This window comes from Rhamphochromis sp. 'chilingali' (assembly GCF_963969265.1).
Source record: "Rhamphochromis sp. 'chilingali' genome assembly, chromosome: 1".
Lineage (NCBI taxonomy): Eukaryota > Metazoa > Chordata > Actinopteri > Cichliformes > Cichlidae > Rhamphochromis > Rhamphochromis sp. 'chilingali'.
This window is the reverse complement of record NC_137929.1, coordinates 37,096,206-37,119,257: the sequence shown is the minus strand read 5'-3', so window position 1 is coordinate 37,119,257 and position 23,052 is coordinate 37,096,206. Positions and strand designations below refer to the sequence as shown.

Sequence of the window (23,052 nt, the reverse complement as noted above, 5' to 3'; positions counted from 1 at the left end):
TCGTAATGATGGTGAAGAAATCGTTGCTGTAGAAAAAAACACAGGAACTAAAAAAGAGGAAGAGGAAGAAGAGGAGGAAAGTGCACGCAGGGGCGATGGACATGACTAATGAGAACTGCAGTCCGGCCGTAAGCACAAACGGTGGTGAGTTTCTTGTAGATCTTTTACTTTTATAAAACAGTAATTTTTATTTTAGCTTGCACTCTGGCCCCTTTGAGTGACGCTGAAGACAGACTGATAACGACAATGATAAACAGTCTCACTTGATGATGCAGATGTGCTTTAATGTGTTACAATCAGTATATAATTTGCAAGCATAGTATAATAGTCCTCTTACAGATGTTGGGTAACACTGGGTGTTGAAACTGAGGGCTTCAGGTGCAGTTTTAAGAATAAAGTAGTGAGCAGATGTCTGACTATTATCGCATTTCTGTGTCTGTGTCATTCAGCTTATCCGGTGCGGTGCATTGAGGAAGTACTTCTCCCTTTCTTCACAGATGAGAGCCTGCAGGCCACCATGAAGCCACAACACCCCCCTGCCTCAGACAGTAGCCCCCCTGCTCTTCAGGAACTTAGGCTGGTCCTCCTTGGCCGGAAAGGAACCGGGAAGAGCGCCGCAGGCAACACGATACTGGGAGGAGTGGGGGGATTTGAAAGCGGGAAGCCCACAGAGGAGTGTGTGAAAAGGCGAGCTGATGTGGTGGGGCGAAAACTCACAGTGGTGGACACACCTGGGTGGGAGTGGTACTACCCGCTTAATAGCACTCCAAACTGGGTGAGGAGAGAAACTTTGAGAAGCGTGTCGCTTTGTCCTCCCGGGCCTCACGCTGTGCTGCTGGCCGTGCGGGCCTGTGCTTCTGTGACAGATGACTACATCATAGAGATTGAGGAACACCTGGAGCCGCTGGGGAAACACGTGTGGGAGCACACTATGGTGCTGTTCACCAGAGGAGACGAACTGGGCATGGGCACCATGGAGCAACGAATCGTGTCAAGCGGCCCGTCGCTCCACAGACTCCTGCAGAAGTGTGGAAACAGATACCATGTTGTGAATAACCGGAGCAAAGGAGATGAGACACAGGTTAAAGAGCTGATAAGGAAGCTGGAGGAGATGGTAGATAAGAAGAGGGATGGAAGCAACCATTTAGAGATGGATACCGTCGTGTTGGGGCTGGAGGCCGATGGGAAGAGGAGAGCCAGGGAGAGGAGAAAGAAACAGCGACAGATGGAGGCGCAGATGCAGAGAGGGACCATCAAAGCCACTCTCATTAGTAAGTCTGTTTATTTTTATAACACTTCCCAAGTTTTCTTAAGTTCATGAAATCATTTCATATGATTAGAAGGCCCAGAAAAAAGGTTGATCGAGACCAGAACAAAGTTAATATCAGTCGTCACTGCATCACAAAGATGGAGGAGTTATAAATGATGATATTCAACAAGCATCAGGTGCAAACACAAAGTTTAGTTTGTGCCAAAATTATCTTGAGATCCACACTGTCTGCACCAGCCACTTTATTAGGTACACCTTGCTAGCACCATGTTTGACCCCCACCTTGAATGGACCTAATGTGTTTGTAGGAAGAGCTTCAGTCAGGATTTAGAGTTTATCTTTACACAGAAACAGCACTGCTAAGTGACTTCTCATCACTTTAAAGGTTTTGCATTAGTTTCATTAGTTAGTGCTAGTATTAGGTTCGTTTTCCTTTTTGCCTTCAGCACGGCCTTAATTCTTTGTGACACAGATTTAACACGGTACTCGAAAAATTCTCAGGGATTTTGGTTCATATTGACATGATAAGCTCACACAGTTGCTGCTCATCTGCGATATTAACCTCATGTTCCACCACATCCCAAAGGTGCCCTATTAAATTGAGATCTGGTGACTGGGAGGTCATTTAAATACAGTGGACCCATCGTCATGTTCAAGAAACCAGTGACAATTGTTTGTTATCCTGCTAGAAGTAGCCATCACTGTCGTCACAGAGTGTATCCATCTTTACAGCTTGAAGTGAAAAAGTGATTGTCAAATGTTTTTTCAATGTGTTCAGTTCAGACATAGACATTGTGCATGATTTTGGCACAAATAAAACGTCACAGACCAGAAATACAACTCTAAATAACAGTGCTGATTTGTGTTTAGGTAGGTTGTATTTGCTAGGATGAAGCTCAGAAGCTGACAGAGACTGAAGTCACTAAAGTAATGTGATTATTAGATTTAAAGTGAAAAGAAACACAAGTGTGTTTCAGAAATGTCTTCATTTACACACAGACAAAGAAGACAGAGTTTTATATTGCAACATTCTGATTATTGTCTTTTGATTGGCCAGTATAGTCAGTGTTATATCCCCACCTCTTGCTTTGGGATGCTGTAGTTAGTGCTTGAGATCCATGGAGATGGAGATATTTTTCAATATGACTTTTAAATTATTTTAAGGTGGAAAAAAATACCCGTTTACGTGTGAATGTAGCCTGAGCGATTATTCTGGGCAATTTTTTTTACAAAAAAAATTAAAAATTAAATGAAAAACATGAAATATTTGGAGATTACAGCTGGGTTATGGTATTAAAATAGTTCTCTTTTACTGAAAATGTCCCCTTTTTTTCCTGTCAGGCGATGGGCCACAGGGTTCTGAGCTGGACGCCCACCAGTCTTTCTCCAAATCCCCTCGACGTCTTCCTGAGATCAGACTGGTTCTACTGGGCGAGCGTGAAACTGGAAAAAGTTCTGCTGGGAACACCATCCTTGGAAAACCAGGGTTCTTCCAGTCGGGAGCCGTAACAGAAGAGTGCATTCGTCAACAAGCGGAGGTGGCCATGCGGCTGGTGACTGTGGTGGACACGCCGGGCTGGGAGGCGGGTGTGGCAGGTGCAACTCCAGAGAGAGTGAAGAGAGAGATTGTCTGCAGCGTATCTTTGTGCCCTCCGGGTCCTCATGCACTCCTGCTGACTCTGAGGGTGGACACACTGGTGAAAGCGGGACATGTGAGAGAACATCTGGAACTTCTGGGAGAAGGTGTATGGAGACACACAATCTTGCTGTTCACCCATGGAGATCAGCTCAGAGAGGGAGTGGATATTGAGCAGCACATCCAGAGTGGAGGCAGGGACCTGCAGTTGCTTCTGGAGAAGTGCAGGCGGCGATACCACGTCATCAGCAGTGTAGATGGTGGAGGAAGAGGAGGTAGAGGTTCCAGTAAGGTGACAGAGCTGCTAGAGAAAGTGGAAAAGATGGCAACAATGAACAGATGCGAGGCTTTCTCCGGTCTGGTTCAAGAAGTCAGGGATTTGAGCCAACAAAGAAACGAAAAGTTCAACCAGCGTCTGAAGGAGATGGCAGATAAGATGCTTCGTCAGGAGGCAGAGCTGAAGAACATGAGGGACAGGGAGATGAAGAGCATCAGATGGTTCTTTGATAGAAGGAAGAAGGTGAAATCTCCAGGAAAAGCTGACATTCAAAAGGAAGAAGCGGAGGATGAAGACATGAGGGTCGGCGAGAGGAAGAACGATTTTGGTGAGCTGGAGGACAGGATGCGATGGCTGACAGAGGACAGAGAGAAAGAAATTCAGGATCTGAGCCTGGAAAAGGAGAGAATCTGCATAGCACTGAGCCAAGCTCAACAAGAAAGGGAAAAACTGCTTTACAAACTGGAGATAAAAGAGAGAGAGATTGAGGAACTGCAGGAAAGAACCGAGGAGCAGCAAATTAAGCTTCTCGACCTTGAGCGTGCCAGCGTAGAAAAGGAACATGAGACGAAACAAAGGGAGGATGCTTTTAGAGCAAAGACACAAGAATGGATGAAAGAATATGAGAAACTGAGGCAGACCATAGAGCTCCTCAACAAAGAGATATCTGACTGGACTGAAAAACACGAGTCTTTAATAGCAGAAATCAGCCGGACTAAAACCCACTATGAGAACACTCTAAAGAGAACAGTACAAGAAAAAAACAGGGAGACGGCAGAGATGGAACAAAAACTAAAGAGTGAGATGGAAGTAAAAGTGCTCGAAAAAGACAAACTGATGGAAGAACTGAGGAAGAAAGCCTCGGAGGAAAAACAGGTAACTCTCAATAACGTAAAACAACATGAGACAGATATGGAGAGGAAATTGGAAGAAATCAAATCACAGCATAAGAAAGAGATGGAGGTAAAAATACAGGAGAAGGAAGCAGAGATACAAGGCATAAGGAAGCAGCACGAGGAAGAGATGGCCACAAGGATTAATGAAATAGAAAAAATGATGGAGACAGCAAAAGTTCAACAACAGCAAGAATATGAAAAGAAGCTGAAAGAAAAAGCTGATGACTTGGAAAGGATGGCACAAGAGCACGGTGATGAAATAAAGAACATACAGCAAGAAAAACAAAGGCAGGCCGCAGAGCTGAAAGAGCTGTTTGCTAAAGAAAAGAAGGAATGTGTGGAGGCCAAAGAGAAAGCAATAGCAGATATAGAAGAAAAGTGCCGTGCACAAATGGAAGAAAAGATGCTGGAAAATGACAAAGACAAAGAGATGATTCATCAAAACCACAAAAGAGAACTGGAACAAAAGATGAGGGAGAAAGAAAAGGAGATAGAGGCCTTAAAACATCAGCATCAAGAGATGACGCTAAAAATCAGTGAGATGGTAAATCTGATGGAGACGAGAAGTGCCCAACACCAGGAGGAAGTTCATAAAAATGTGAAACAAAAGGAGGAGGATGTGGAGAGGATCCAGCAACAGTACACTGAAAAACTAAGGAGCGTAGAGCAAGAAAGGCAAAAGGAGACCGAAGAGCTGAAACAACAGTTTGCAAAAGAAATAGATAAACAACTGCAGGAAAGACAGAGACAGATAAGAGACTTGGAAGAAACCTATGCTGCCCAAGTTGAAGAGATAAAGCTAAAGCATGCAAAAGAAAAGCAAATACTGAATCAGAACCATGAAAAGTACGTTCTGGAAAAACTGCAAGAGAGAGATCGGCTAACAGAGGAGTTAAAGTGTCAGCTTAAAAACGAAATCGAAGAAAGTGAAAAGGACAAAGAGCGATACAAGAGAGAGATGGAGCAAACGCTGGAGGAGAAGGAAAAAGAGATCAAGGAGTTTAAAGCGTTTGTGGAAGAAATGAAAGAAAAAATGCAACAACAGCAGGAGAAAGAAAGGGATCACTTAAAAAACATGCAAGAGACTGAGCAACAGCTGCAAGAAAAGGAAAAGGAAACAGAGGAGATGAAATCCAAACTCGTGGAAATGAAGGAGAAGCTTCGACAGATGGAGGAGAAAGAAAATGTTTATTTGAACTACAAAAAAGCTTTGGAGCAAAAGCTGGAGGAACAAGAGGCAGAATTAGAAAGGTTGAAAGAACGTGTAAAGGATCTCGAGCAACGGTTGCAGCAGACAGAAGAGGAAAGAGAAAGAGACAAGTTAAATCACGAGAAACAGATGGAGCAATCTGCGGAAGAAAACAGCCGAGTTATAGAAAAGTTAAAACAGCACATTAAAGATATTGATGAGATCCTGCAAAGAAAGGAAGAAGAAAGAGGGGAAATCATTCTCAGCCAAAAGAAAGAGGCAGAGCAACGGCTGCAAGACAGAGAACGAGAGATGGAGGAGATGAGACGGCAGCTTTTAAGTGACATGGAGAGAAAACTGAAAGAGAAGGAGGCTGACATTGAAGGCGCCAAACAGCTGGCCGACTCCAGGGAGACACGATGGAAGGAAGAGCAGAAGGTGAAGGATGAGAAAGCGGCGAACGAGGTGAACAAGCTGATAGAGATCATCGACAAGAAGACAAAGGAACTGACACAAGCCCAAAGTCTTCTTGCACAGAGAGACGGCGAGATTGATGAGGCAAAACAGACATGTGCGAGCTCCTTAAGAGAAATAGAAGAGCTGAAAGAAAGCAACGACCGCAAAACATCCGCTATCGACGAGATACAGCAGCGGCAAAAAGACCAAGAGAGGGAAAAGGATGCGGAAATGACAGAAAAACTGCACGAGAAAGAGAAAGAGCTTGACCGCCTCAGGCAAAGAGACAGGGAAAATGAGAAGGAGACCTTCCAGCTGAGGCTAACAATCGAGCAGACAAAGTCAGAGCTGAAGGAACTCACTGAGAAAATGGAAAAGGAGATGACGGCCATGATTCGGGAATACGAAAAGGAGATCAAGATGAAAGATGAGGATATTGAGTCAATCACACAGGAAAAGGACGGCACCATAAGTCGGCTAGAGGAAGAAACGCTTAAGAGCATTCAAGTCATCACAGAGAAATACAAGTTAAGTCAGAGGAGAGTTGAGGAGCTGCAGGAGCAAAATGAGATGATGAGAAAAGAGACTGACAACCTCAGAGCTAAGTGTGAGGAAGTGAAGAAGGAGAGTGACGAAGAGGTCAGGAAATATCTCAGAGGATACGAGGAAATCCAAATCACGCTAAGAGAGAAAGATCTGGAGCTGGGGCCTTTAAAAGACGCCAGTGCCCAACTAAAAGTGGAGCTAGAAATGGTGAAGGAGAGAGAAGATGAGACTAAGGCGCAGATGAATGAGCTGAGAGAGCATTTTGAGAAGCAGATGATGGAGAAACAAAGCGAACAGAGAACGAGGGATGAGGAGCTCGAAGAGAAATTCCTAAGAAGGGAGAAAGAAGTGAGTGAAAGGGAGCAAGTTCTGCTACGAAGCAAAGAAGAACTGAGCAAAAGACGTCGCGACGTCAACGCACAACAGGAGGAGCTTGGCGAAAAACAGGCAAAGTTGGAAAGTAAAGAACAAGAACTTAGAGAACTGGAAATCAGTCTGCAAAGAAAAGAACAAAAGAAACGAGAGGAGAAGGATAAATACGAGCAAGAAGTACAGCAGAAGGCGCAGAATGTTGAGAAAATGGAGAGGGAGCTGGAAAGCTTACTGAAAGTCCTGGAGGGCAGACAGAAGGAGCTAAGCTCTCACGGTCACGATCTACAGAAGAAGGTCAGAGGACTGAAAGACCAAGGGAAAGAGCTGAAAGACAGGGAGTACTACTTGAAGAACGAAGAACAGGAGTTGCTCAATTGGAAGTCGGAGCTGCAGATGCAGAACGAGCACGTGAACTACACAACACAGCAGTTGAATGAGATGGGCAGGGAAATGACTCTGCTGAAGGAAGAGCTTCGCAAGAAGGAGAGGAATCTAAAGGAGTCGCTGAAAAAACTGAGCACGTGGGAGCAGAACCTCAAAGAGCGAGAGGAAGAGTTGAACCGGAGACAGCACAGCGTTTTGGAGAACGGACAACATGGGACTGATGATAAGAGATCGGAAGACAGCTCGCCTTTAGAGTGCCGAGAGGTCAGCGAGAGGAGGGAAAGAGGAAGAGGAAAAGATTCAGATAATGAAGATCAGAGGATGAAAACAACTTTGTCAGCTGCAGAGAGCAATAACTGTCATCTTGAAACACTAAAAGTCGAAACGCTGACGGAGACAAAGAAGACAAAAGTGAGACAAGAAGCGGCCGAAAGTGCAAAGGTGATCGGCGAGTTGAAGCTCCTGTCTCGACCTCGCACAAGAGCAAACAGCAAAGGCTCTCCCGGGTCAGATTTGAGGGTGATGGTTTTGGGAGAGACCTGGTCTTCCTGCTCCCCTGCTGGTGTCACCATCTTGGGTGGAGAAGCGCCCAAATTCAGCGGCTCTAGTTTCAGGTCGTGGAAAGGCCAAATAGCCGGAAGGCGCCTCGCCGTCGCAGAGCCGCTCAGCCTGAGGTGGCGAGACGGACCCGACGAGGCAAACGCCTCTCAGCTGAAAGGCATTCTCGACAGCATCTCCTGGTGCCACCCGGGTCCCCACGTCGTCCTGCTGCTCATGCCGGCCTTCCTGACCTGCACGCAGAAGTACAGACGAGCCGTGGAGGAGCACATGAGCCTGCTCGGACAGGAGATCTGGCAGCGCGCCCTGGTGCTGTTCACATGGGGGGAGATTTTAGGGGAGAGCGCAGAGCAGCACATCCTCAGGAACGGAGAACTGATGGGGCTCGTAGAGCGCTGCGGGGGCAGGTACCATGTGCTGACCAGCAAAAAGAATAACGCCGCGATTGAAGGCTTATTCGACAAGATGGATGACATTGTTACCCTGCCCAGCAGAGAGCAGTTTCCGGTGTAAAACTTTTACAGAACTGATTGAATTCATCATGCAAAAAATAAAAATGTTAAAATGTATATTTCCTCCTAATATGTAGAAATATTTGAATAAATGTGAGTAAAGGAAGAATAAGCTCTCACATCCGGATTTTTGCTACAGATAATCTGTAATCAGTCTGATTAGTTTTACCTTTTCAAGCCTCGAGTTTAGAGTGTTTGATCGAGCTGCTGCATTTATAACACAGTCTCATGGGTGTCAGGCCACACAATGAACTGATAAACTGATTCACGTGGGACAATAACTGTAGTTTGAAAAAGCAAGTATCATTTAACCGCTAGATCCAAACAGGTCTGCTGCATTTATACTTTGGTATTTGTTTATCTCCAGGTTTAGAATGATTCGGGTTAAAATAGAGCTCATGCCTCTAAGTTTAAAAATCTTTTCTCTGTGTCGCCTGGGTTAGATTTATCATAAGATAAGTGCAATGTGAAAAAATATGTGACACATAGAAAAAAACACATCCCACTGAAACACATTTAGTCCAAAGCTGTGCTGACTGTCACAAAAAAGGCAGTTTGTGTGTGCGCACATGAACAAGCACCACATTCTGTGACTAACTCAGGATTAGCCATGAGACTGAGCTGACATTTAGAGCCACAACTACAAACTGACTGTGTGTGTAGGAGGTTACATGATTGGTAGTTTGTCTTTTACCAGGATTACTCAGAAAGTTATGGATGGATGTGGACGGAAATATTTTCGGAGATAGGTCTTAGCTTAGGAATTTTTTTAATGTATTCTTTCTCACTGTGACATAAGGCAAAACTGAACATTTGACATCACAGCTTCACAAATACCTATCAATGTGACACAAGGACGCTTGGGAATATCTTTATTTTCTTAAGAGGACTGTGAAATTCATCACCCTTTATATCCTTCTGGATCCAGGGATTCAGTCTGAGCGTGGCGTCAGGGGAATTTTGAGCCTCGGTGAAAGTGTGTGGTCTCCTGTTTTTATGAGGTCACGCTAGCGATAAAGAACAAAGTGTTTTAAAAGCTTGTCATTTATTGGATAAACGTGAAATCTTAATCTAAAACCTTTATGGCTGTTAAAAAATTGTAAGAGTAAAATGTACGACGACACGACACCGGTGTGTTTGAAACACGTGGGATGCTGCCTGCAGGTCAGCTAAAGTTCATCTATATGTGTTTCATCATGTTAAACTTATAGATCATGCTATTTATATCTCTTAATAAAGCTATATATATATAGTCAATCACACAGGATATATATATATATATATATATATATATATATATATATATATATATATATATATATATATATACATAGATAGTGATATATAGACACAGTATATATCTCCTATCCGGCGTGCACCCTGCCTCTCGCCCTGTGACAGCTGGGTTAGGCTCCAGCCCAACCGTGACCCTGAATTGGATAAGCAAAAGAAGATGGATGTTTGGATGGATAAATACATATACATATAAAATTATCCAACATGGTCTCACACGTACACATGTATATTTACATATTTCTATATATAAGATAATCGAGCATGATTTTTTTAGATGAACCTTGGCTGACCTGCAGGCAGCATTTAAGTCACTTTCATACTTCATCCACAAGGTGGAGACCTTGTGTCAGTGTAGAGATTACCAAAGTAATCAGTGTTGAAAGTCACAGATTATAAGGAGTTGATGGTGAAAGTATAGTGAAGCTACTCAAATATATATATATAAATATATATATATATATATATATATATATATATATATATATATATATATATATATATATATATATATATATATATATATATATATATATATATATATATATATTCGTTTTTTACCGTGTTTTACAATTTTCTGTGTAAATGGCTACTTTTAAAAGGAAAGAGTACACAAAGCCTGAGTAGCAGGCCCGTGCTCCGTCTTGCCTGGAGGCATTTCAGGAGAACCAAACCGTCTCGCAATTATAACCCCAGGGAGCCTCCCACATGCTGAGAGGACTCCTGCTTTGACAAGTAAATTATGACTCTTGATGAGAGAAGTACGGCTTTCTCAGAATGCAATTTTTGACAACCAGAAAAATGCGGGTGGATACATACAACAACTTCCATCATCCGCCGAGCCAGATGCAGCATCCAAAAACACTTGTGTGCAATCATCAGGCTAATAATTATGTAGTGGGAGTGCTGGTCTGTAGCTAACATGGCAGCAATGTTTTTATAATCTGTCCATTCAATGCGAGCTGCCTTTAGAGGCGAGATGAGAGGGTGTTGTGTCAAGATGGAGCGCTGCTCTTTTGATCATCTCCGCAGGGTAGGCCTGCTTTCAAAGCGTCTGGGGGGAAATTAGGAAGAAAAAAGTTGTCAAATTAAAGTTGATAGAGACATAATTTTCATACATTTAGCATAATGTCTTAAAGATATGAGGCAGCCAACACAAACCCAGCTATAATATTCCACAAGCATTGCTCTTTTTCATTTGTAAATCCTTTAGATTTATCATTACATATATTATTTATAATATCACAACACTTGATTTATTGATTATAAGTTTGCATTGATTGGAGTGCATTTCTGAAAAAATGGTAATAGCCATAGATAGATAGATAGATAGATAGATAGATAGATAGATAGATAGATAGATAGATAGATAGATAGATAGATAGATAGATAGATTCAGCATTTAGTGCTTTACCACATATGTCTTAGTGCGTGTATAACATAAATATTGTAGCAAACAAATAATAGTCCTGTAAATTTGCTTTCTATCATGGACTTTGTTGCTCTTTTGGTTCTGAAAGCACTCAATCTTTGAACGATTTCACAAACTGACATAAGACTTTGTTGTCCTACAGACTAAAAACTGCTGTGATTATACATTGAGCGGCCACTTTATTAAGTACACCTTGTTACTACCATGTTCAACCACCTTTTGCCTTCATAACTACTTTAATTCTTCATGACACAGTTTCAACAAGATGCTGGAAACATCCCTTCAAGATTTTGGTCCATATTGACATGAAAAAAATCATACAGTTGCAGATTTGTTGGCTGCTTGTCCATGATGCGAATCTCCCGTTTCACCACACCCAAAAGCTCTGAAGATTCTGAAGATTCAGCTCTGAAGACTGTAGAGGTCATTTGAGTACAGTGAACTCACTGTCAGGTTTAAGAAACCAGCTGAAGATGATCGGAGCTTTGTGACAAGAAGTGCACCTATTTTCTGGAAGCAGCCATCAAAAGATGGGTACATTGCGGTTGTAAATGGATAGATATGGTCTGTCACTCCGTTATACCAAATTCTGACCCTACCATCTGAATGTTGCAACAAAAATCAAGACTAAGCAACATTTTTCCGATCTTCTTTTGTCCACTTCTGCTGAGCCTGTGCCCGCTGTAGCCTGAATTTCTTGTTCTTAGCTGACAGCAGTAGTACCTGATGCGGTCTTCTGCCCCAGCCCATCTGTGCATTGCGATGCTCTTCTGCATACCTTGGTTGTAATAAGTGGTCATTTGAATTATTGTTTCCTTCCAATCATGTGAAAGCAGTCTGACCATTCTTCTCTGACCTCCGGCAAAAACAAAGCATTTTCACTTAGGAAACTTAGGGAACATTTTCTCATGTTTGTACCAACTCTTGAAAACTTAAGAGATGGTTGTGTACAAACATGTGGGTACTTGCCTTCCAGAAAACACAAATAGGCCTTCACCTAGTAGAGAAAAACAAATAATCTACAAGTTTAGGATTTTAAAAGTAGAAGCATATAAAATATGTTTATTATGTAAACTGTGACCCCAGGAAATCCATCACGCCTGTTCTTCTTCCCATTCAAGGTCACTCGCCATCCAAAAATCAACACTATATCTGTGAGTTCAAATGTGAATACGTGCTCCACATCAGGATTGTCTCACTGAATGGTGAAAACAGTGCTTGATGAAACGACTCTTGGGCACTCATTTCGGTTTTAGCTGGCATTATTTCAGATTAAGGCAAAATGCTAACCCTAGTTTATCTTTATTTGGAACCTTTTAAGGACCTGAATGAGGCTTTTTGGGAAATATGGAAGAGGGCCACATTTACATCCACCACAATAGACAGGAACAGCTCAGTCAATCACATCCACAAATGCTGGAAACAAAATTACTGGGCTGCGTTAAAACAGAAGTTAATGGTTTGGCTGATTTCTATTAAGGTCTGTGCACTCTCATTTGAATAATGGTCTTTCCAGCACTGTTTTTTTCTTTTCGGTACTTGACCCGGGAAGGAAATAAATGTGATTCCGCTTTAACACCTCCATTAATATTCAAGTGCCTTTAATACTCCAGGTTTAATTCGGATTCACCGTAATTAGCACGGCAGCCTGGTGCCAGTTTATGACAACTCATGTTGTGATTGCACATTTGCTGTTGCTAAAAAAAAAAAAGTGCCATTCAGAAAACACAAAGCCACCGCGAGGATCGAATACCTGGAAGACAAGATAGGGATTTCTTCACCGTGCTCGAGGATGATTAGTCGCAACAAAGAATCCGATGCTTTGGTCACGTGTGACGAATGCTTTGGATGAGCGTATCTTTATCACCATGACGCACTGATTTAAAGTTTCAAGCCAGTTTTCTTCCTTTTGTGACTGTTGACATGAAACCCCCCGCTTTTGATTCAATTATGCAAATCCATTTGGTCTTATAGCATTTTTATAGCTGCATCTTTAAATCAAATCTAAATTGCCCATTAGTGATTAATTGAAGTGAAACTAATGGGATTTATTAGAAAGCATGACTCCTATGTTGCATTTCCAGTTTGAAATGTAGGTATCTGCGTGATTGTGGTTGCAAAGGTCAGCACTGATCCCTCGGTCCTTATTGAACCTGATGGACCATGAGGAGATCCAAATCTGCGCTCCCTACTGACTCTCCCCACCCCAGCCACCTCCCAGGGGATGCATTTAGATAGCGTTAGTCTTTTGAAATGAGAGGGACCGTTCCACACGGTTACATAAACCACCCATGGTCCCACACAGGCCCTCTGGAGTATGTACCCAAAATAGTTGTAGTGTAAAGGAGCACCACAAAAGCACAAAATGTTCCTGCCGGAGTAAAGAGGTGGCCAGATGTCTCAGAGAGCAGCCACTTTAGCTGAGCTTGAAACCAGAGTCGACTTATCGTGTATGAATTGTTCATATTTTGGATGTTGGAGAGAGTTGGTTATCAAAAAATCAAACTGTACAGTGATCTAGTGTGCAACAACACATAACAGCACAAGCGGCAGGCACTGTTGGCATTAGCTATGTAGATATATGGAGAAACCAGCTAATTATAACAGAAAAATGTGTAAAATGAGGAGATTATGATTGTTAAATGACAGTGTGTTTATGATTTTCAGAAAAAAAAATCGAAGAGGCTGCCATTTTTTTTCCTTTGTGCTTCAGTTCAAATTCCTCCTCCTCCTCCTTCTCGTCTGCTGAAGATGGAGCAAAAGAAGAGAGAGAGAGAGAACAAGGAAGAGGAGATGATGCTGCAAATGTTGAATCCCCCTCTGGACTGCATCCTTTCTGGCTGAGCGCTTCCAGTGGGCCACAGCCAGGTCCTGGAATCTAGCTAATGAGACCCACACCCCACCACCGCCACCACCTACCCACCCACCCCGAGGGCTTAATGTCACCCTATTGGCTGAAAACCTGTCAGGAGGCAAATGATTGGCTGATCAAGTCCTGCGCGAGCAGCTGTCAGAGCGTGTTACGAGTCAAACTCACAGCATTCATATCCAGTGTGGCACAAGGTAAAGAAGCTAAATAAGCGAAGTATAAGTATAGACAAACTCAACAACTTGCACACTACAGGTGCTCTGTGGGGCAGACATTTGCATTTTTCTTTCTTTTTTAAATGTTATTAACTTTTGGTGTAACACATGAGAGTGTCGAATTATCTAAAATGATGTAAAAATGTGGCAACATTCGTTTACTGCTTTTTTATTTGAAGCAGTTTCATGCACATGTACATCACTCTGTATCTGCAGCAGGCGAGCTGTATCGTTCGTGTGTTTCGGTTCCCTCTTATGGCTGAATGAGTTATGATGCGTCCACAGAGGATCTTTTTTTCAGGGCTGTAATTCATTCTTCCTTCAAGGCTTCATTGAATGTAAAAACATTGCAAAACATCATCAGGATATGATTTACTTCCACTCACTGTAAAAAAAAAAAAAAAAAAAAAAAAAGAGTATGTACATATGGCTTTTATTTATTCAGAGAGACTTCTAAAAGTTGGGATTGCAGCAAGAATAAAATATTTTAGTTTTTACATATTAAAGACAGAACCTCTTATGTGGAACATCCTACAAATGTTTTTATAGTTGTACTTTGACTTGAATAAGCTGAACAGGATCTGGCCAGCTGGGTCAAAGAGAAACTTTTTTACACACACTGAAACTTTTGTCTTGACAGGTGGTGAAGAAAGACGTTCCTGGATCCAGGCTTAAAAACAGATGAGAAACGGAGGCTTTCACTTGTTCTTCAGCAAGATAAATGACTTTTTATCACGTGAGCATAGTCTAATTTATTTCTAAAATGGTGTATGCAGTGATGTTTTCATTTAGGTTTATTCTGTACTGGTTGAATTACAGTTGTTAATTGTATGTATATTTTGCACAGCCTGTACAACACTTTGGTCACCTGAGGTTGTTTTAAATATGATATAGATTCAAAGCTTGGTTTGACTTGACCTGACAAATGCCACTTGCTGACTGGGTTTGGTGACAGTCTTTTTTTTCTTTAAAGTTTGGGGTTTTCTATTTGTTAATAAAGATTTTCTGTTTGTCTTATAATCAGCCAATCTATCCACCCATGTTCTTCTTTTTCTTTTTCACTTCAGGTCCGTGGTGGGGCCGGAGCCTATCTCATCTGTCTTTGCGGAGGAGTCTGGGAACACCATGGACAGGTTACCAGTCTATCAAAGGGTTACAACACTTACATTCACACCTATGGCCAATTAGCCTTTCACTACCACTGAGACCAACCACCAAATGTTGATGCTGATGAAAATGATGATAGCCGGGATGCTGACTGAAGACAGCAGTGGCTCTCATTTGAGAGTGATTGACAATGGTGAGAAAACTACAAAACAGGTGGCGGAGTGTGGGGCACAGAAATGAGAACAAACAGGTGTGTAGTGCAAGTAGTTATGTATTTACACATGACAGGAAGGGAAGTGTTTCAGGTCTGTTTAAGATCCTGAAACCAAAACATAGTATCTCAAAAACATGCATGTCTTCAGACTGTGACAGGAAACTGCAGCCGAAAAGAGCCTACACAGACAGACCTCAGTCAACAGATAAAGTGTTTCCTGTTTCATTGTCGTTACAGAATATTGGTCACTATTTCTTATTGCATTTGAGTTCTTGTTGCCATTTACTCTACATCAGGGCCTCGAGTGTCAGTGTCCTGGAGGTTTTAGATGTGTCCATGATCCATCACAGCTGATTTAAAGGGCTAAATGACTCCTCAGCATTTCTTGAAGTTCTCCAGAGGCCTGGTAATGAACTAATCCTTTGATTCAGGTGTGTTAACTCAGGGTGCGATCTAAAACCTGCAGGACACCGGCAGGTTAGAGTTTAGTTCCCTGAGTGTTGTTCTAACCGTTCCTCCTTCTGTCTCATGGTTCTCTGTTCTCACCTGAATTAGCTCGTTCACGTGTACTATTTCTTTTCATGTTTCAGTCATGGCTGGTTGCTCAATATCTGTTTTACTTCTGTAGTCGCCTCTATATGGGCGGCAATGGGTGGAGGGAAACCTAACAGCCACAAAGTTAGCATCACAAAGATCCCCATCTATTCATAGTGTCTTCATCAGTGACTGCCAAGCCAGCTACTCGTGCTGCTGCACCACACAAATCGGTTGCTTGATTTGGCCATACATACAAGGAGAAATTATCTGAAATATTCAGACATATTTTCTACATTTTGCCCAAAAAAATAAAACCAAGGGGGACAACAGAAGTTTAAGACATTAGAAATGTACTGAAGCTTTTTCAGTCCATGTTTGACATTCAGCCTTTCTGTCTGAGTGGCCTCCTTGGAGCTGGGAGTTGAGTTCAACAGAAGGTCAGGATGTGTCTGACAAGAAAGCATGGATGGGTTTTAAAGCTGTATGTCCTTAGACATTCACATGTAAAATGCCCACCAAGCTCTCCACATATGAGCCAGATGCATCTCTTCCTATTTATTTGATTGACTTATAAAGCATTTTAAACCTGAGTCCCCTGACCCCTGAGGTTTCTGGGGGCAGCAGTGCAATTTAGTGATCTAACCTTGGTAGAAATAGATGAAAGATGAAGAGAGCCATCAGAGCTACACGTCTATGAGTGGAATCTGTTGGCACTCTTGTGTCACCCACCCTCTCCCTTTTCCACCCACGTTGGCATCTTTCTCTTTTCTCTTCCTCCTCTCTTTCATAGTTTGTCAATTTGCATCACTTCAAGGCTCTGCTTGCGTTGCCCCTTTAATCATCTGGCAGAGGTTCTGTCCGCATTTGGAGAAGCCAGTACTACCATGTTCGCCTAATACATCAAAGTTAGATCACGTAATAACAGATGTTGTCTGAATGCCCAGGAGCAGGGGTCAAAAATTCACAGAGGATGAGCGCACAAATCCCCGTGTGTGCAAGTATGTGCTCTGTACAGTCTGTGCGCTCTATAATGTGTTTCGCTTATTGCGTAATGGCTGTCGATGTATACACCGTAGCGATGCGAGCGTGAATGTACAGCTGTAGGCAGTGTTTATTCTAGCGTATTTGCATCACTTGCAAGCGGTTTCTCTGCCTCTTCCTGTGCACTGATGCGTCACTGGCAGTTACACACACTGAAACTCACACACCACATGCCTAATCCAGCATATCCTCGAATGACCTGGTAACCTTATGTAGCTACTTTATATAAGACTGAGCAGAAAAAAACCAGATCTCTGTGATGGAGTAATGGGTATTACACGACTTATTACTCATGCCCTCACTCTCTTTTCCACTCTGCAACAAGACAAGGACGCTTTTTACCTTATTTGAACTCCTTCCTTTCTTAATCTCTCAAAGATAAAGAATTTCAATTGCATTTTAGAACAAAATATCCACCCTCTACGCGGGAAAGGCTTAGCACTATGAACCACACATACACACACAGAGACCACTTCCCTGGCCCCTGCAGAATATTTTAGTGGCTGCATATCTGGGAAGAAAAGCCAAGTTGGAGAGCTGTCTGGCACCATGTAACACCTTGAAAACGTTTTCTTTCACCTTTCCTCTGGGATTACAGGGAAGGAGGGGGTTTTTTCTTCTAGTTTTATCTCGATTACTCTTATGAAATTTTGATAAGTGACAGCTCTGGGTTGAGGGTGAGGAGATTAAAGATTAATTTTGCATGTACGCTGAAGTCACTTTGAGAAGAACTATTCTTCCACTGCTTAGTGTGCAAAAGTGTTACATGTTAAGTAGACAGTATCGGTGGCTTGCATGTTGTGGATAAATCCATGCAACTACAGTCCAAGAGTCTTGAGCCAACTCGTATTTCTTTATGTTTTGCTAGAAAGATGAGAAATAGGTGCAGTAATTTACTGAAACATGTACAAACATACATAAAATGCAGTTTTAAAAAAGGCAGAGATTGTATAATTCTAACAAGTTTTGAAAATAACATGTAACTTCCAGATGGTATTACATGGTGGATCAAATCAGTTTTGACAAGGTCTCCAACACCACTGACTGCAATGTAGCAACGAATCATGACAGAGCCTCCACATGGCTGTAGACACTCACCTCCATATCCCTTTCCTTACCTCCTCTCAATGATTTTCCTTCCTATGTTTTAAGACGATGACTTTCAGATGGGAATAACCTCATTGGTGAAAAAATACTATTTTATTCCTGTGAAACTGCATCATCTTTGACAATCACTGCAAATTCAACTAAAGAAATACAAATGATGTATTTTTGTGACAGGCTGCTGATGACAAAGTCTATAGAGATAGAATTTCAGTTTTGTTCTTTGTTAAGTTATCTATGTGTAGATGTTTGAATGTTGTGTTTGAATGAAGGTCTGTGTTAACTAGTTATAGTTAACAAAGAAAGAAATAATCAGATACAAGGACTCTACTGAAAATGAATGAAAACACATCAGCAAGGCAAACTTTGAAAGAACCCGGAGAACTATTGCTTTAAAAATGACAAAGAACTCGATTTTCCATTTCTTCCGGAAGAGGAGACAATTTTTAAGCTCCTTCTGAGTTTCTGAGTGCCCTTGTTGTGTTGTCGGTTTTGTTTTGTTTTTTTGTTTTTTTATATTAAAAATCTTAATAAACATATTTCTTTTAAATGACAAGGAAGACTGGCTGCTGTCTTATATTAGGGTCTTTACCTTATGATAAAAGCTCCTTGAAGCAACTGTTGTTGTGATTTGACACTATATAAATACAGTTGAACTGAACTGAATTTAATTGGAAGAAAACTGTAGAGAAAGGAGGAGTGCGTCAAGGTTTTTGTACAGCAACGTGTTTCTGTTTCAGTCAGTTTCAGTTAAATAATTTCATTAATTTTTTTCAGTAGATCTCACCATACAGGGAGTGCAAAATTATTAGGCAAGTTGTATTTTTGAGGAATAATTTTATTATTGAACAGCAACCATGTTCTCAATGAACCCAAAAAACTCATTAATATCAAAGCTGAATGTTTTTGGAAGTAGTTTTTAGTTTGTTTTTAGTTTGAGCTATTTTAGGGGGATATCTGTGTGTGCAGGTGACTATTACTGTGCATAATTATTAGGCAACTTAACAAAAAACAAATATATACCCATTTCAATTATTTATTTTTACCAGTGAAACCAATATAACATCTCCACATTCACAAATATACATTTCTGACATTCAAAAACAAAACAAAAACAAATCAGCGACCAATATAGCCACCTTTCTTTGCAAGGACACTCAAAAGCCTGCCATCCATGGATTCTGTCAGTGTTTTGATCTGTTCACCATCAACATTGCGTGCAGCAGCAACCACAGCCTCCCAGACACTGTTCAGAGAGGTGTACTGTTTTCCCTCCTTGTAAATCTCACATTTGATGATGGACCACAGGTTCTCAATGGGGTTCAGATCAGGTGAACAAGGAGGCCATGTCATTAGTTTTTCTTCTTTTATACCCTTTCTTGCCAGCCACGCTGTGGAGTACTTGGACGCGTGTGATGGAGCATTGTCCTGCATGAAAATCATGTTTTTCTTGAAGGATGCAGACTTCTTCCTGTACCACTGCTTGAAGAAGGTGTCTTCCAGAAACTGGCAGTAGGACTGGGAGTTGAGCTTGACTCCATCCTCAACCCGAAAAGGCCCACAAGCTCATCTTTGATGATACCAGCCCAAACCAGTACTCCACCTCCACCTTGCTGGCGTCTGAGTCGGACTGGAGCTCTCTGCCCTTTACCAATCCAGCCACGGGCCCATCCATCTGGCCCATCAAGACTCACTCTCATTTCATCAGTCCATAAAACCTTAGAAAAACCAGTCTTCAGATATTTCTTGGCCCAGTCTTGACGTCTCAGCTTGTGTGTCTTGTTCAGTGGTGGTCATCTTTCAGCCTTTCTTACCTTGGCCATGTCTCTGAGTATTGCACACCTTGTGCTTTTGGGCACTCCAGTGATGTTGCAGCTCTGAAATATGGCCAAACTGGTGGCAAGTGGCATCTTGGCAGCTGCACGCTTGACTTTTCTCAGTTCATGGGCAGTTATTTTGCGCCTTGGTTTTTCCACACGCTTCTTGCGACCCTGTTGACTATTTTGAATGAAACGCTTGATTGTTCGATGATCACGCTTCAGAAGCTTTGCAATTTTGAGACTGCTGCATCCCTCTGCAAGATATCTCACTATTTTTGACTTTTCTGAGCCTGTCAAGTCCTTCTTTTGACCCATTTTGCCAAAGGAAAGGACGTTGCCTAATAATTATGCACACCTGATATAGGGTGTTGATGTCATTAGACCACACCCCTTCTCATTACAGGGATGCACATCACCTAATATGCTTAATTGGTAGTAGGCTTTCGAGCCTATACAGCTTGGAGTAAGACAACATGCACGAAGAGGATGATGTGGACAAAATACTCATTTGCCTAATAATTCTGCACTCCCTGTATATGCACCAAATATCTCAGCGAAAAGAGACGAGACAACATTGTTCCCTCAGTAAAACACGGTCACGATTGGACAGCAATTTCAAACAAGAGAAACTGAACACATTATTACTGTGAAAAACAAATCCATTTGGTTTTGTTTTTTAATTCAATGTTTTCATTGACAGTTGTGAAATGGCTGCAATCACACCGCCAGACAACATCTACTCCATGTATCTGATGAGCAGGTTTTTTCTATATAAAGCTCAGTTGTTCATTCATATATATCTACTCAGATAACATAATTGAGTATAAATTGTTGTGTTTCTCATTGTTCCCATGTTCTAGATTTATTATTGCTTTGGTTTAATTAATAAAAGAATAAAATGCACAAAAACAAGTTTCGCAAGCAAGCTCATCTGATGTTCATGAAGGAAAAATAGCAGTCTTAAAAATCTAAATCGTTCGGCTGAACACCAACTCCACTGATTGTAGTAAATGAACCACCCTCAGTTGTCTTACTACAGAAGATATTAACACACACACACACAAGCAGAAAAATTTCTAGCTGGTTAACTGAAAATGTCTTGGCACGCATGATGAGGGTCACATTTAATGCCTGAGTCAACAACCACAAGTTCACAGACACCTATAAAGTCAATGGACTCACAAGATTAAGCTGTTGTCCTACCACTTCTCTGACCCCAAGTTTTTTGTTAGAAGCATTTTAGAAGAAACGAACATCAAACACCCTTGTTTTTTTCCACATCATAATCTGAATACATCAACAATGGAGAGACAATAAATACCAGTAACTACACATGGCCAGAACATTAATAAGCCATTTTACTGAACATGATGCTGATTATTTCTATGTTGTAGCTAAAATCTAAGGTGAGGATGTCACACACGCTGCCATGCTTTCTATGAACAGTACCCATGACCTCATAAGAGCTCAGTCTTGATGATCATTATGAAATGATGTCAGTTTTATTTCATCCATCCAGCAGAGTTTTATTTAAGGGAAAACACAGCAAACCTCACAAATTCAAGGTTTCAGAATTCCAAGAAGGAAAAACACTGACCTTAACTTCATGTTAGGTGCCTGGAATTCATAGTTAGTTAGCGTTTCTATAACTCTTTCATATCTCCCTGTATTTTCTTTTAATTTGGCACCAACCCAACATAGTCTTTTGCATACTACTCCAACCCACCTTGACCTGAAACACCATTATAATATGACCTTATACGAAGTCATCAGGGTATGTCTCCAGCACCTTCTACTTTATAAGCGATAAATGACGGGGTTTTTAAAAAATGATTCGTTTTATAGCGCCACACACCCGCGGGTCAATGTCGCTTTTTTTCAAACAAATACCATCTCATTTTGAATCGCATATTTTCCTCACACTTTGATCCGCAACCACGTCAAGGCTACTGTCAGGGACGCAAATGACATTCAAATCTGAAACATCCAGTATGGCAACCTTGTGGTAAAAGAAGCAATCCTGTAATGGTCAGATCATTTCCTCAACCCCTGCAGTACCCGATGTGTCTTTTATTATGTCCTTGAGCGAGATGTCGCTTACCTCAAACACTATAAAAACAAGACCCCCTGAACCAGAGAGTTTAAACCAAGAGGTATAAGGCCTGTCATGCCTCTGTGCGCTGGGAAGGCTGATGGGTGGGGGAAATAATCAGCTCAGTGGCCGGACAGAAATGGGTTTGTCTCTTTGCGTTTGTTGTAGAACTGACCCAGATTTAGAGTGAATAAGAGGGCCAACTATGAAAATAACACCATTTTTAGTTAACGTTTTAGCAGCTTAGGCAGTTTTAATCTTAATAAGTCAGTAAACAGGCATGAAATAGAGAGAAAGATCATCACAGAGCAACAGTAGAGGAAAACACTACTTACTTTCTGACTTACTATATGTAAACTAAGTAGTTGACTGTATAGGAATACATAGGATTAAATTTTTTAAGAAACCTAATTAAATAAATTATAACAGACGAATTGAAGTTTTTGGATTCTTTCCTAGAGTCCAGCCTGAGGCCAGTTTTAACAATGATGGCTTAATAATCCCTGAAGTCTCCTGTGAACTCGTAGGAAATGATTACAGGATACAGCGCAAATCTGCTGCTAAATACACAACATAAATGCTACCAAAAGAGACAATCATCCAGCTTCTTGTCTGTGTATGTAAGATGTCACAGTGCCTCTGCACACTGCATATTGTCTCCTTTGAAAAGCATGCAGAAGAAGGCCCTTATGGTTACTGTAGCTTTGCTGTGACTCACGTTGTGCCCAAAGCCATTATATTTGTATCCCAATCTGTCAAATTAGATCTACAGCGGGTTCAGACGTGTGTGTGCGTGTCTGTGCACGTATGTTTGTGAGAGTGTCCCATTCAGCAGGTTCAGCCATTCTGCATTCGATTGCAGTGCATTGTTTCCACTACACTTTGATTTATTGCATCGATCCTCGTCTACAGCAGAGCCAGAGATTTAACATGGCTGCAAAAAACCTGCTGGAGGGGACAGAGGTTTGACTCTAAAGAGCCCAAAAGCAGAGTGAACGTGCGCTGCAGAGGAGCCTTAAACCTGGCGAGCAGAGTAAATCATTAAATGCTTGCGAGTAAGAAGGCCCGCATCATGAAAAATGCAAACGGTGGCATATGGGGTGCCAAGCTGTGTCAGAGGCAACATAGTTACAGCCCATAGATAAATCCATATCCATTACTGCCATTCCTCTCTCTCTCTCTCTCTCTTTCTCTCTCTCTTTTTAAAGGCAGAGGTCAAGAGTTCAAATCTC

At 41.7% G+C, this 23,052-nt stretch overlaps 1 protein-coding gene across 1 annotated transcript; it reads left to right on the top strand.

Annotated features, from left to right (window-relative positions):
- Positions 1-38: 38 nt before the first annotated feature.
- On the top strand, positions 39-8,153 carry LOC308406318 (uncharacterized protein). Its single transcript, XM_080897259.1, has 3 exons — positions 39-144; positions 498-1,271; positions 2,612-8,153. Exons 1-3 carry the CDS (start codon positions 96-98, stop codon positions 8,095-8,097), a joined length of 6,309 nt encoding a protein of 2,102 aa, XP_080753385.1. The 5' UTR covers positions 39-95; the 3' UTR covers positions 8,098-8,153.
- Positions 8,154-23,052: the final 14,899 nt, after the last annotated feature.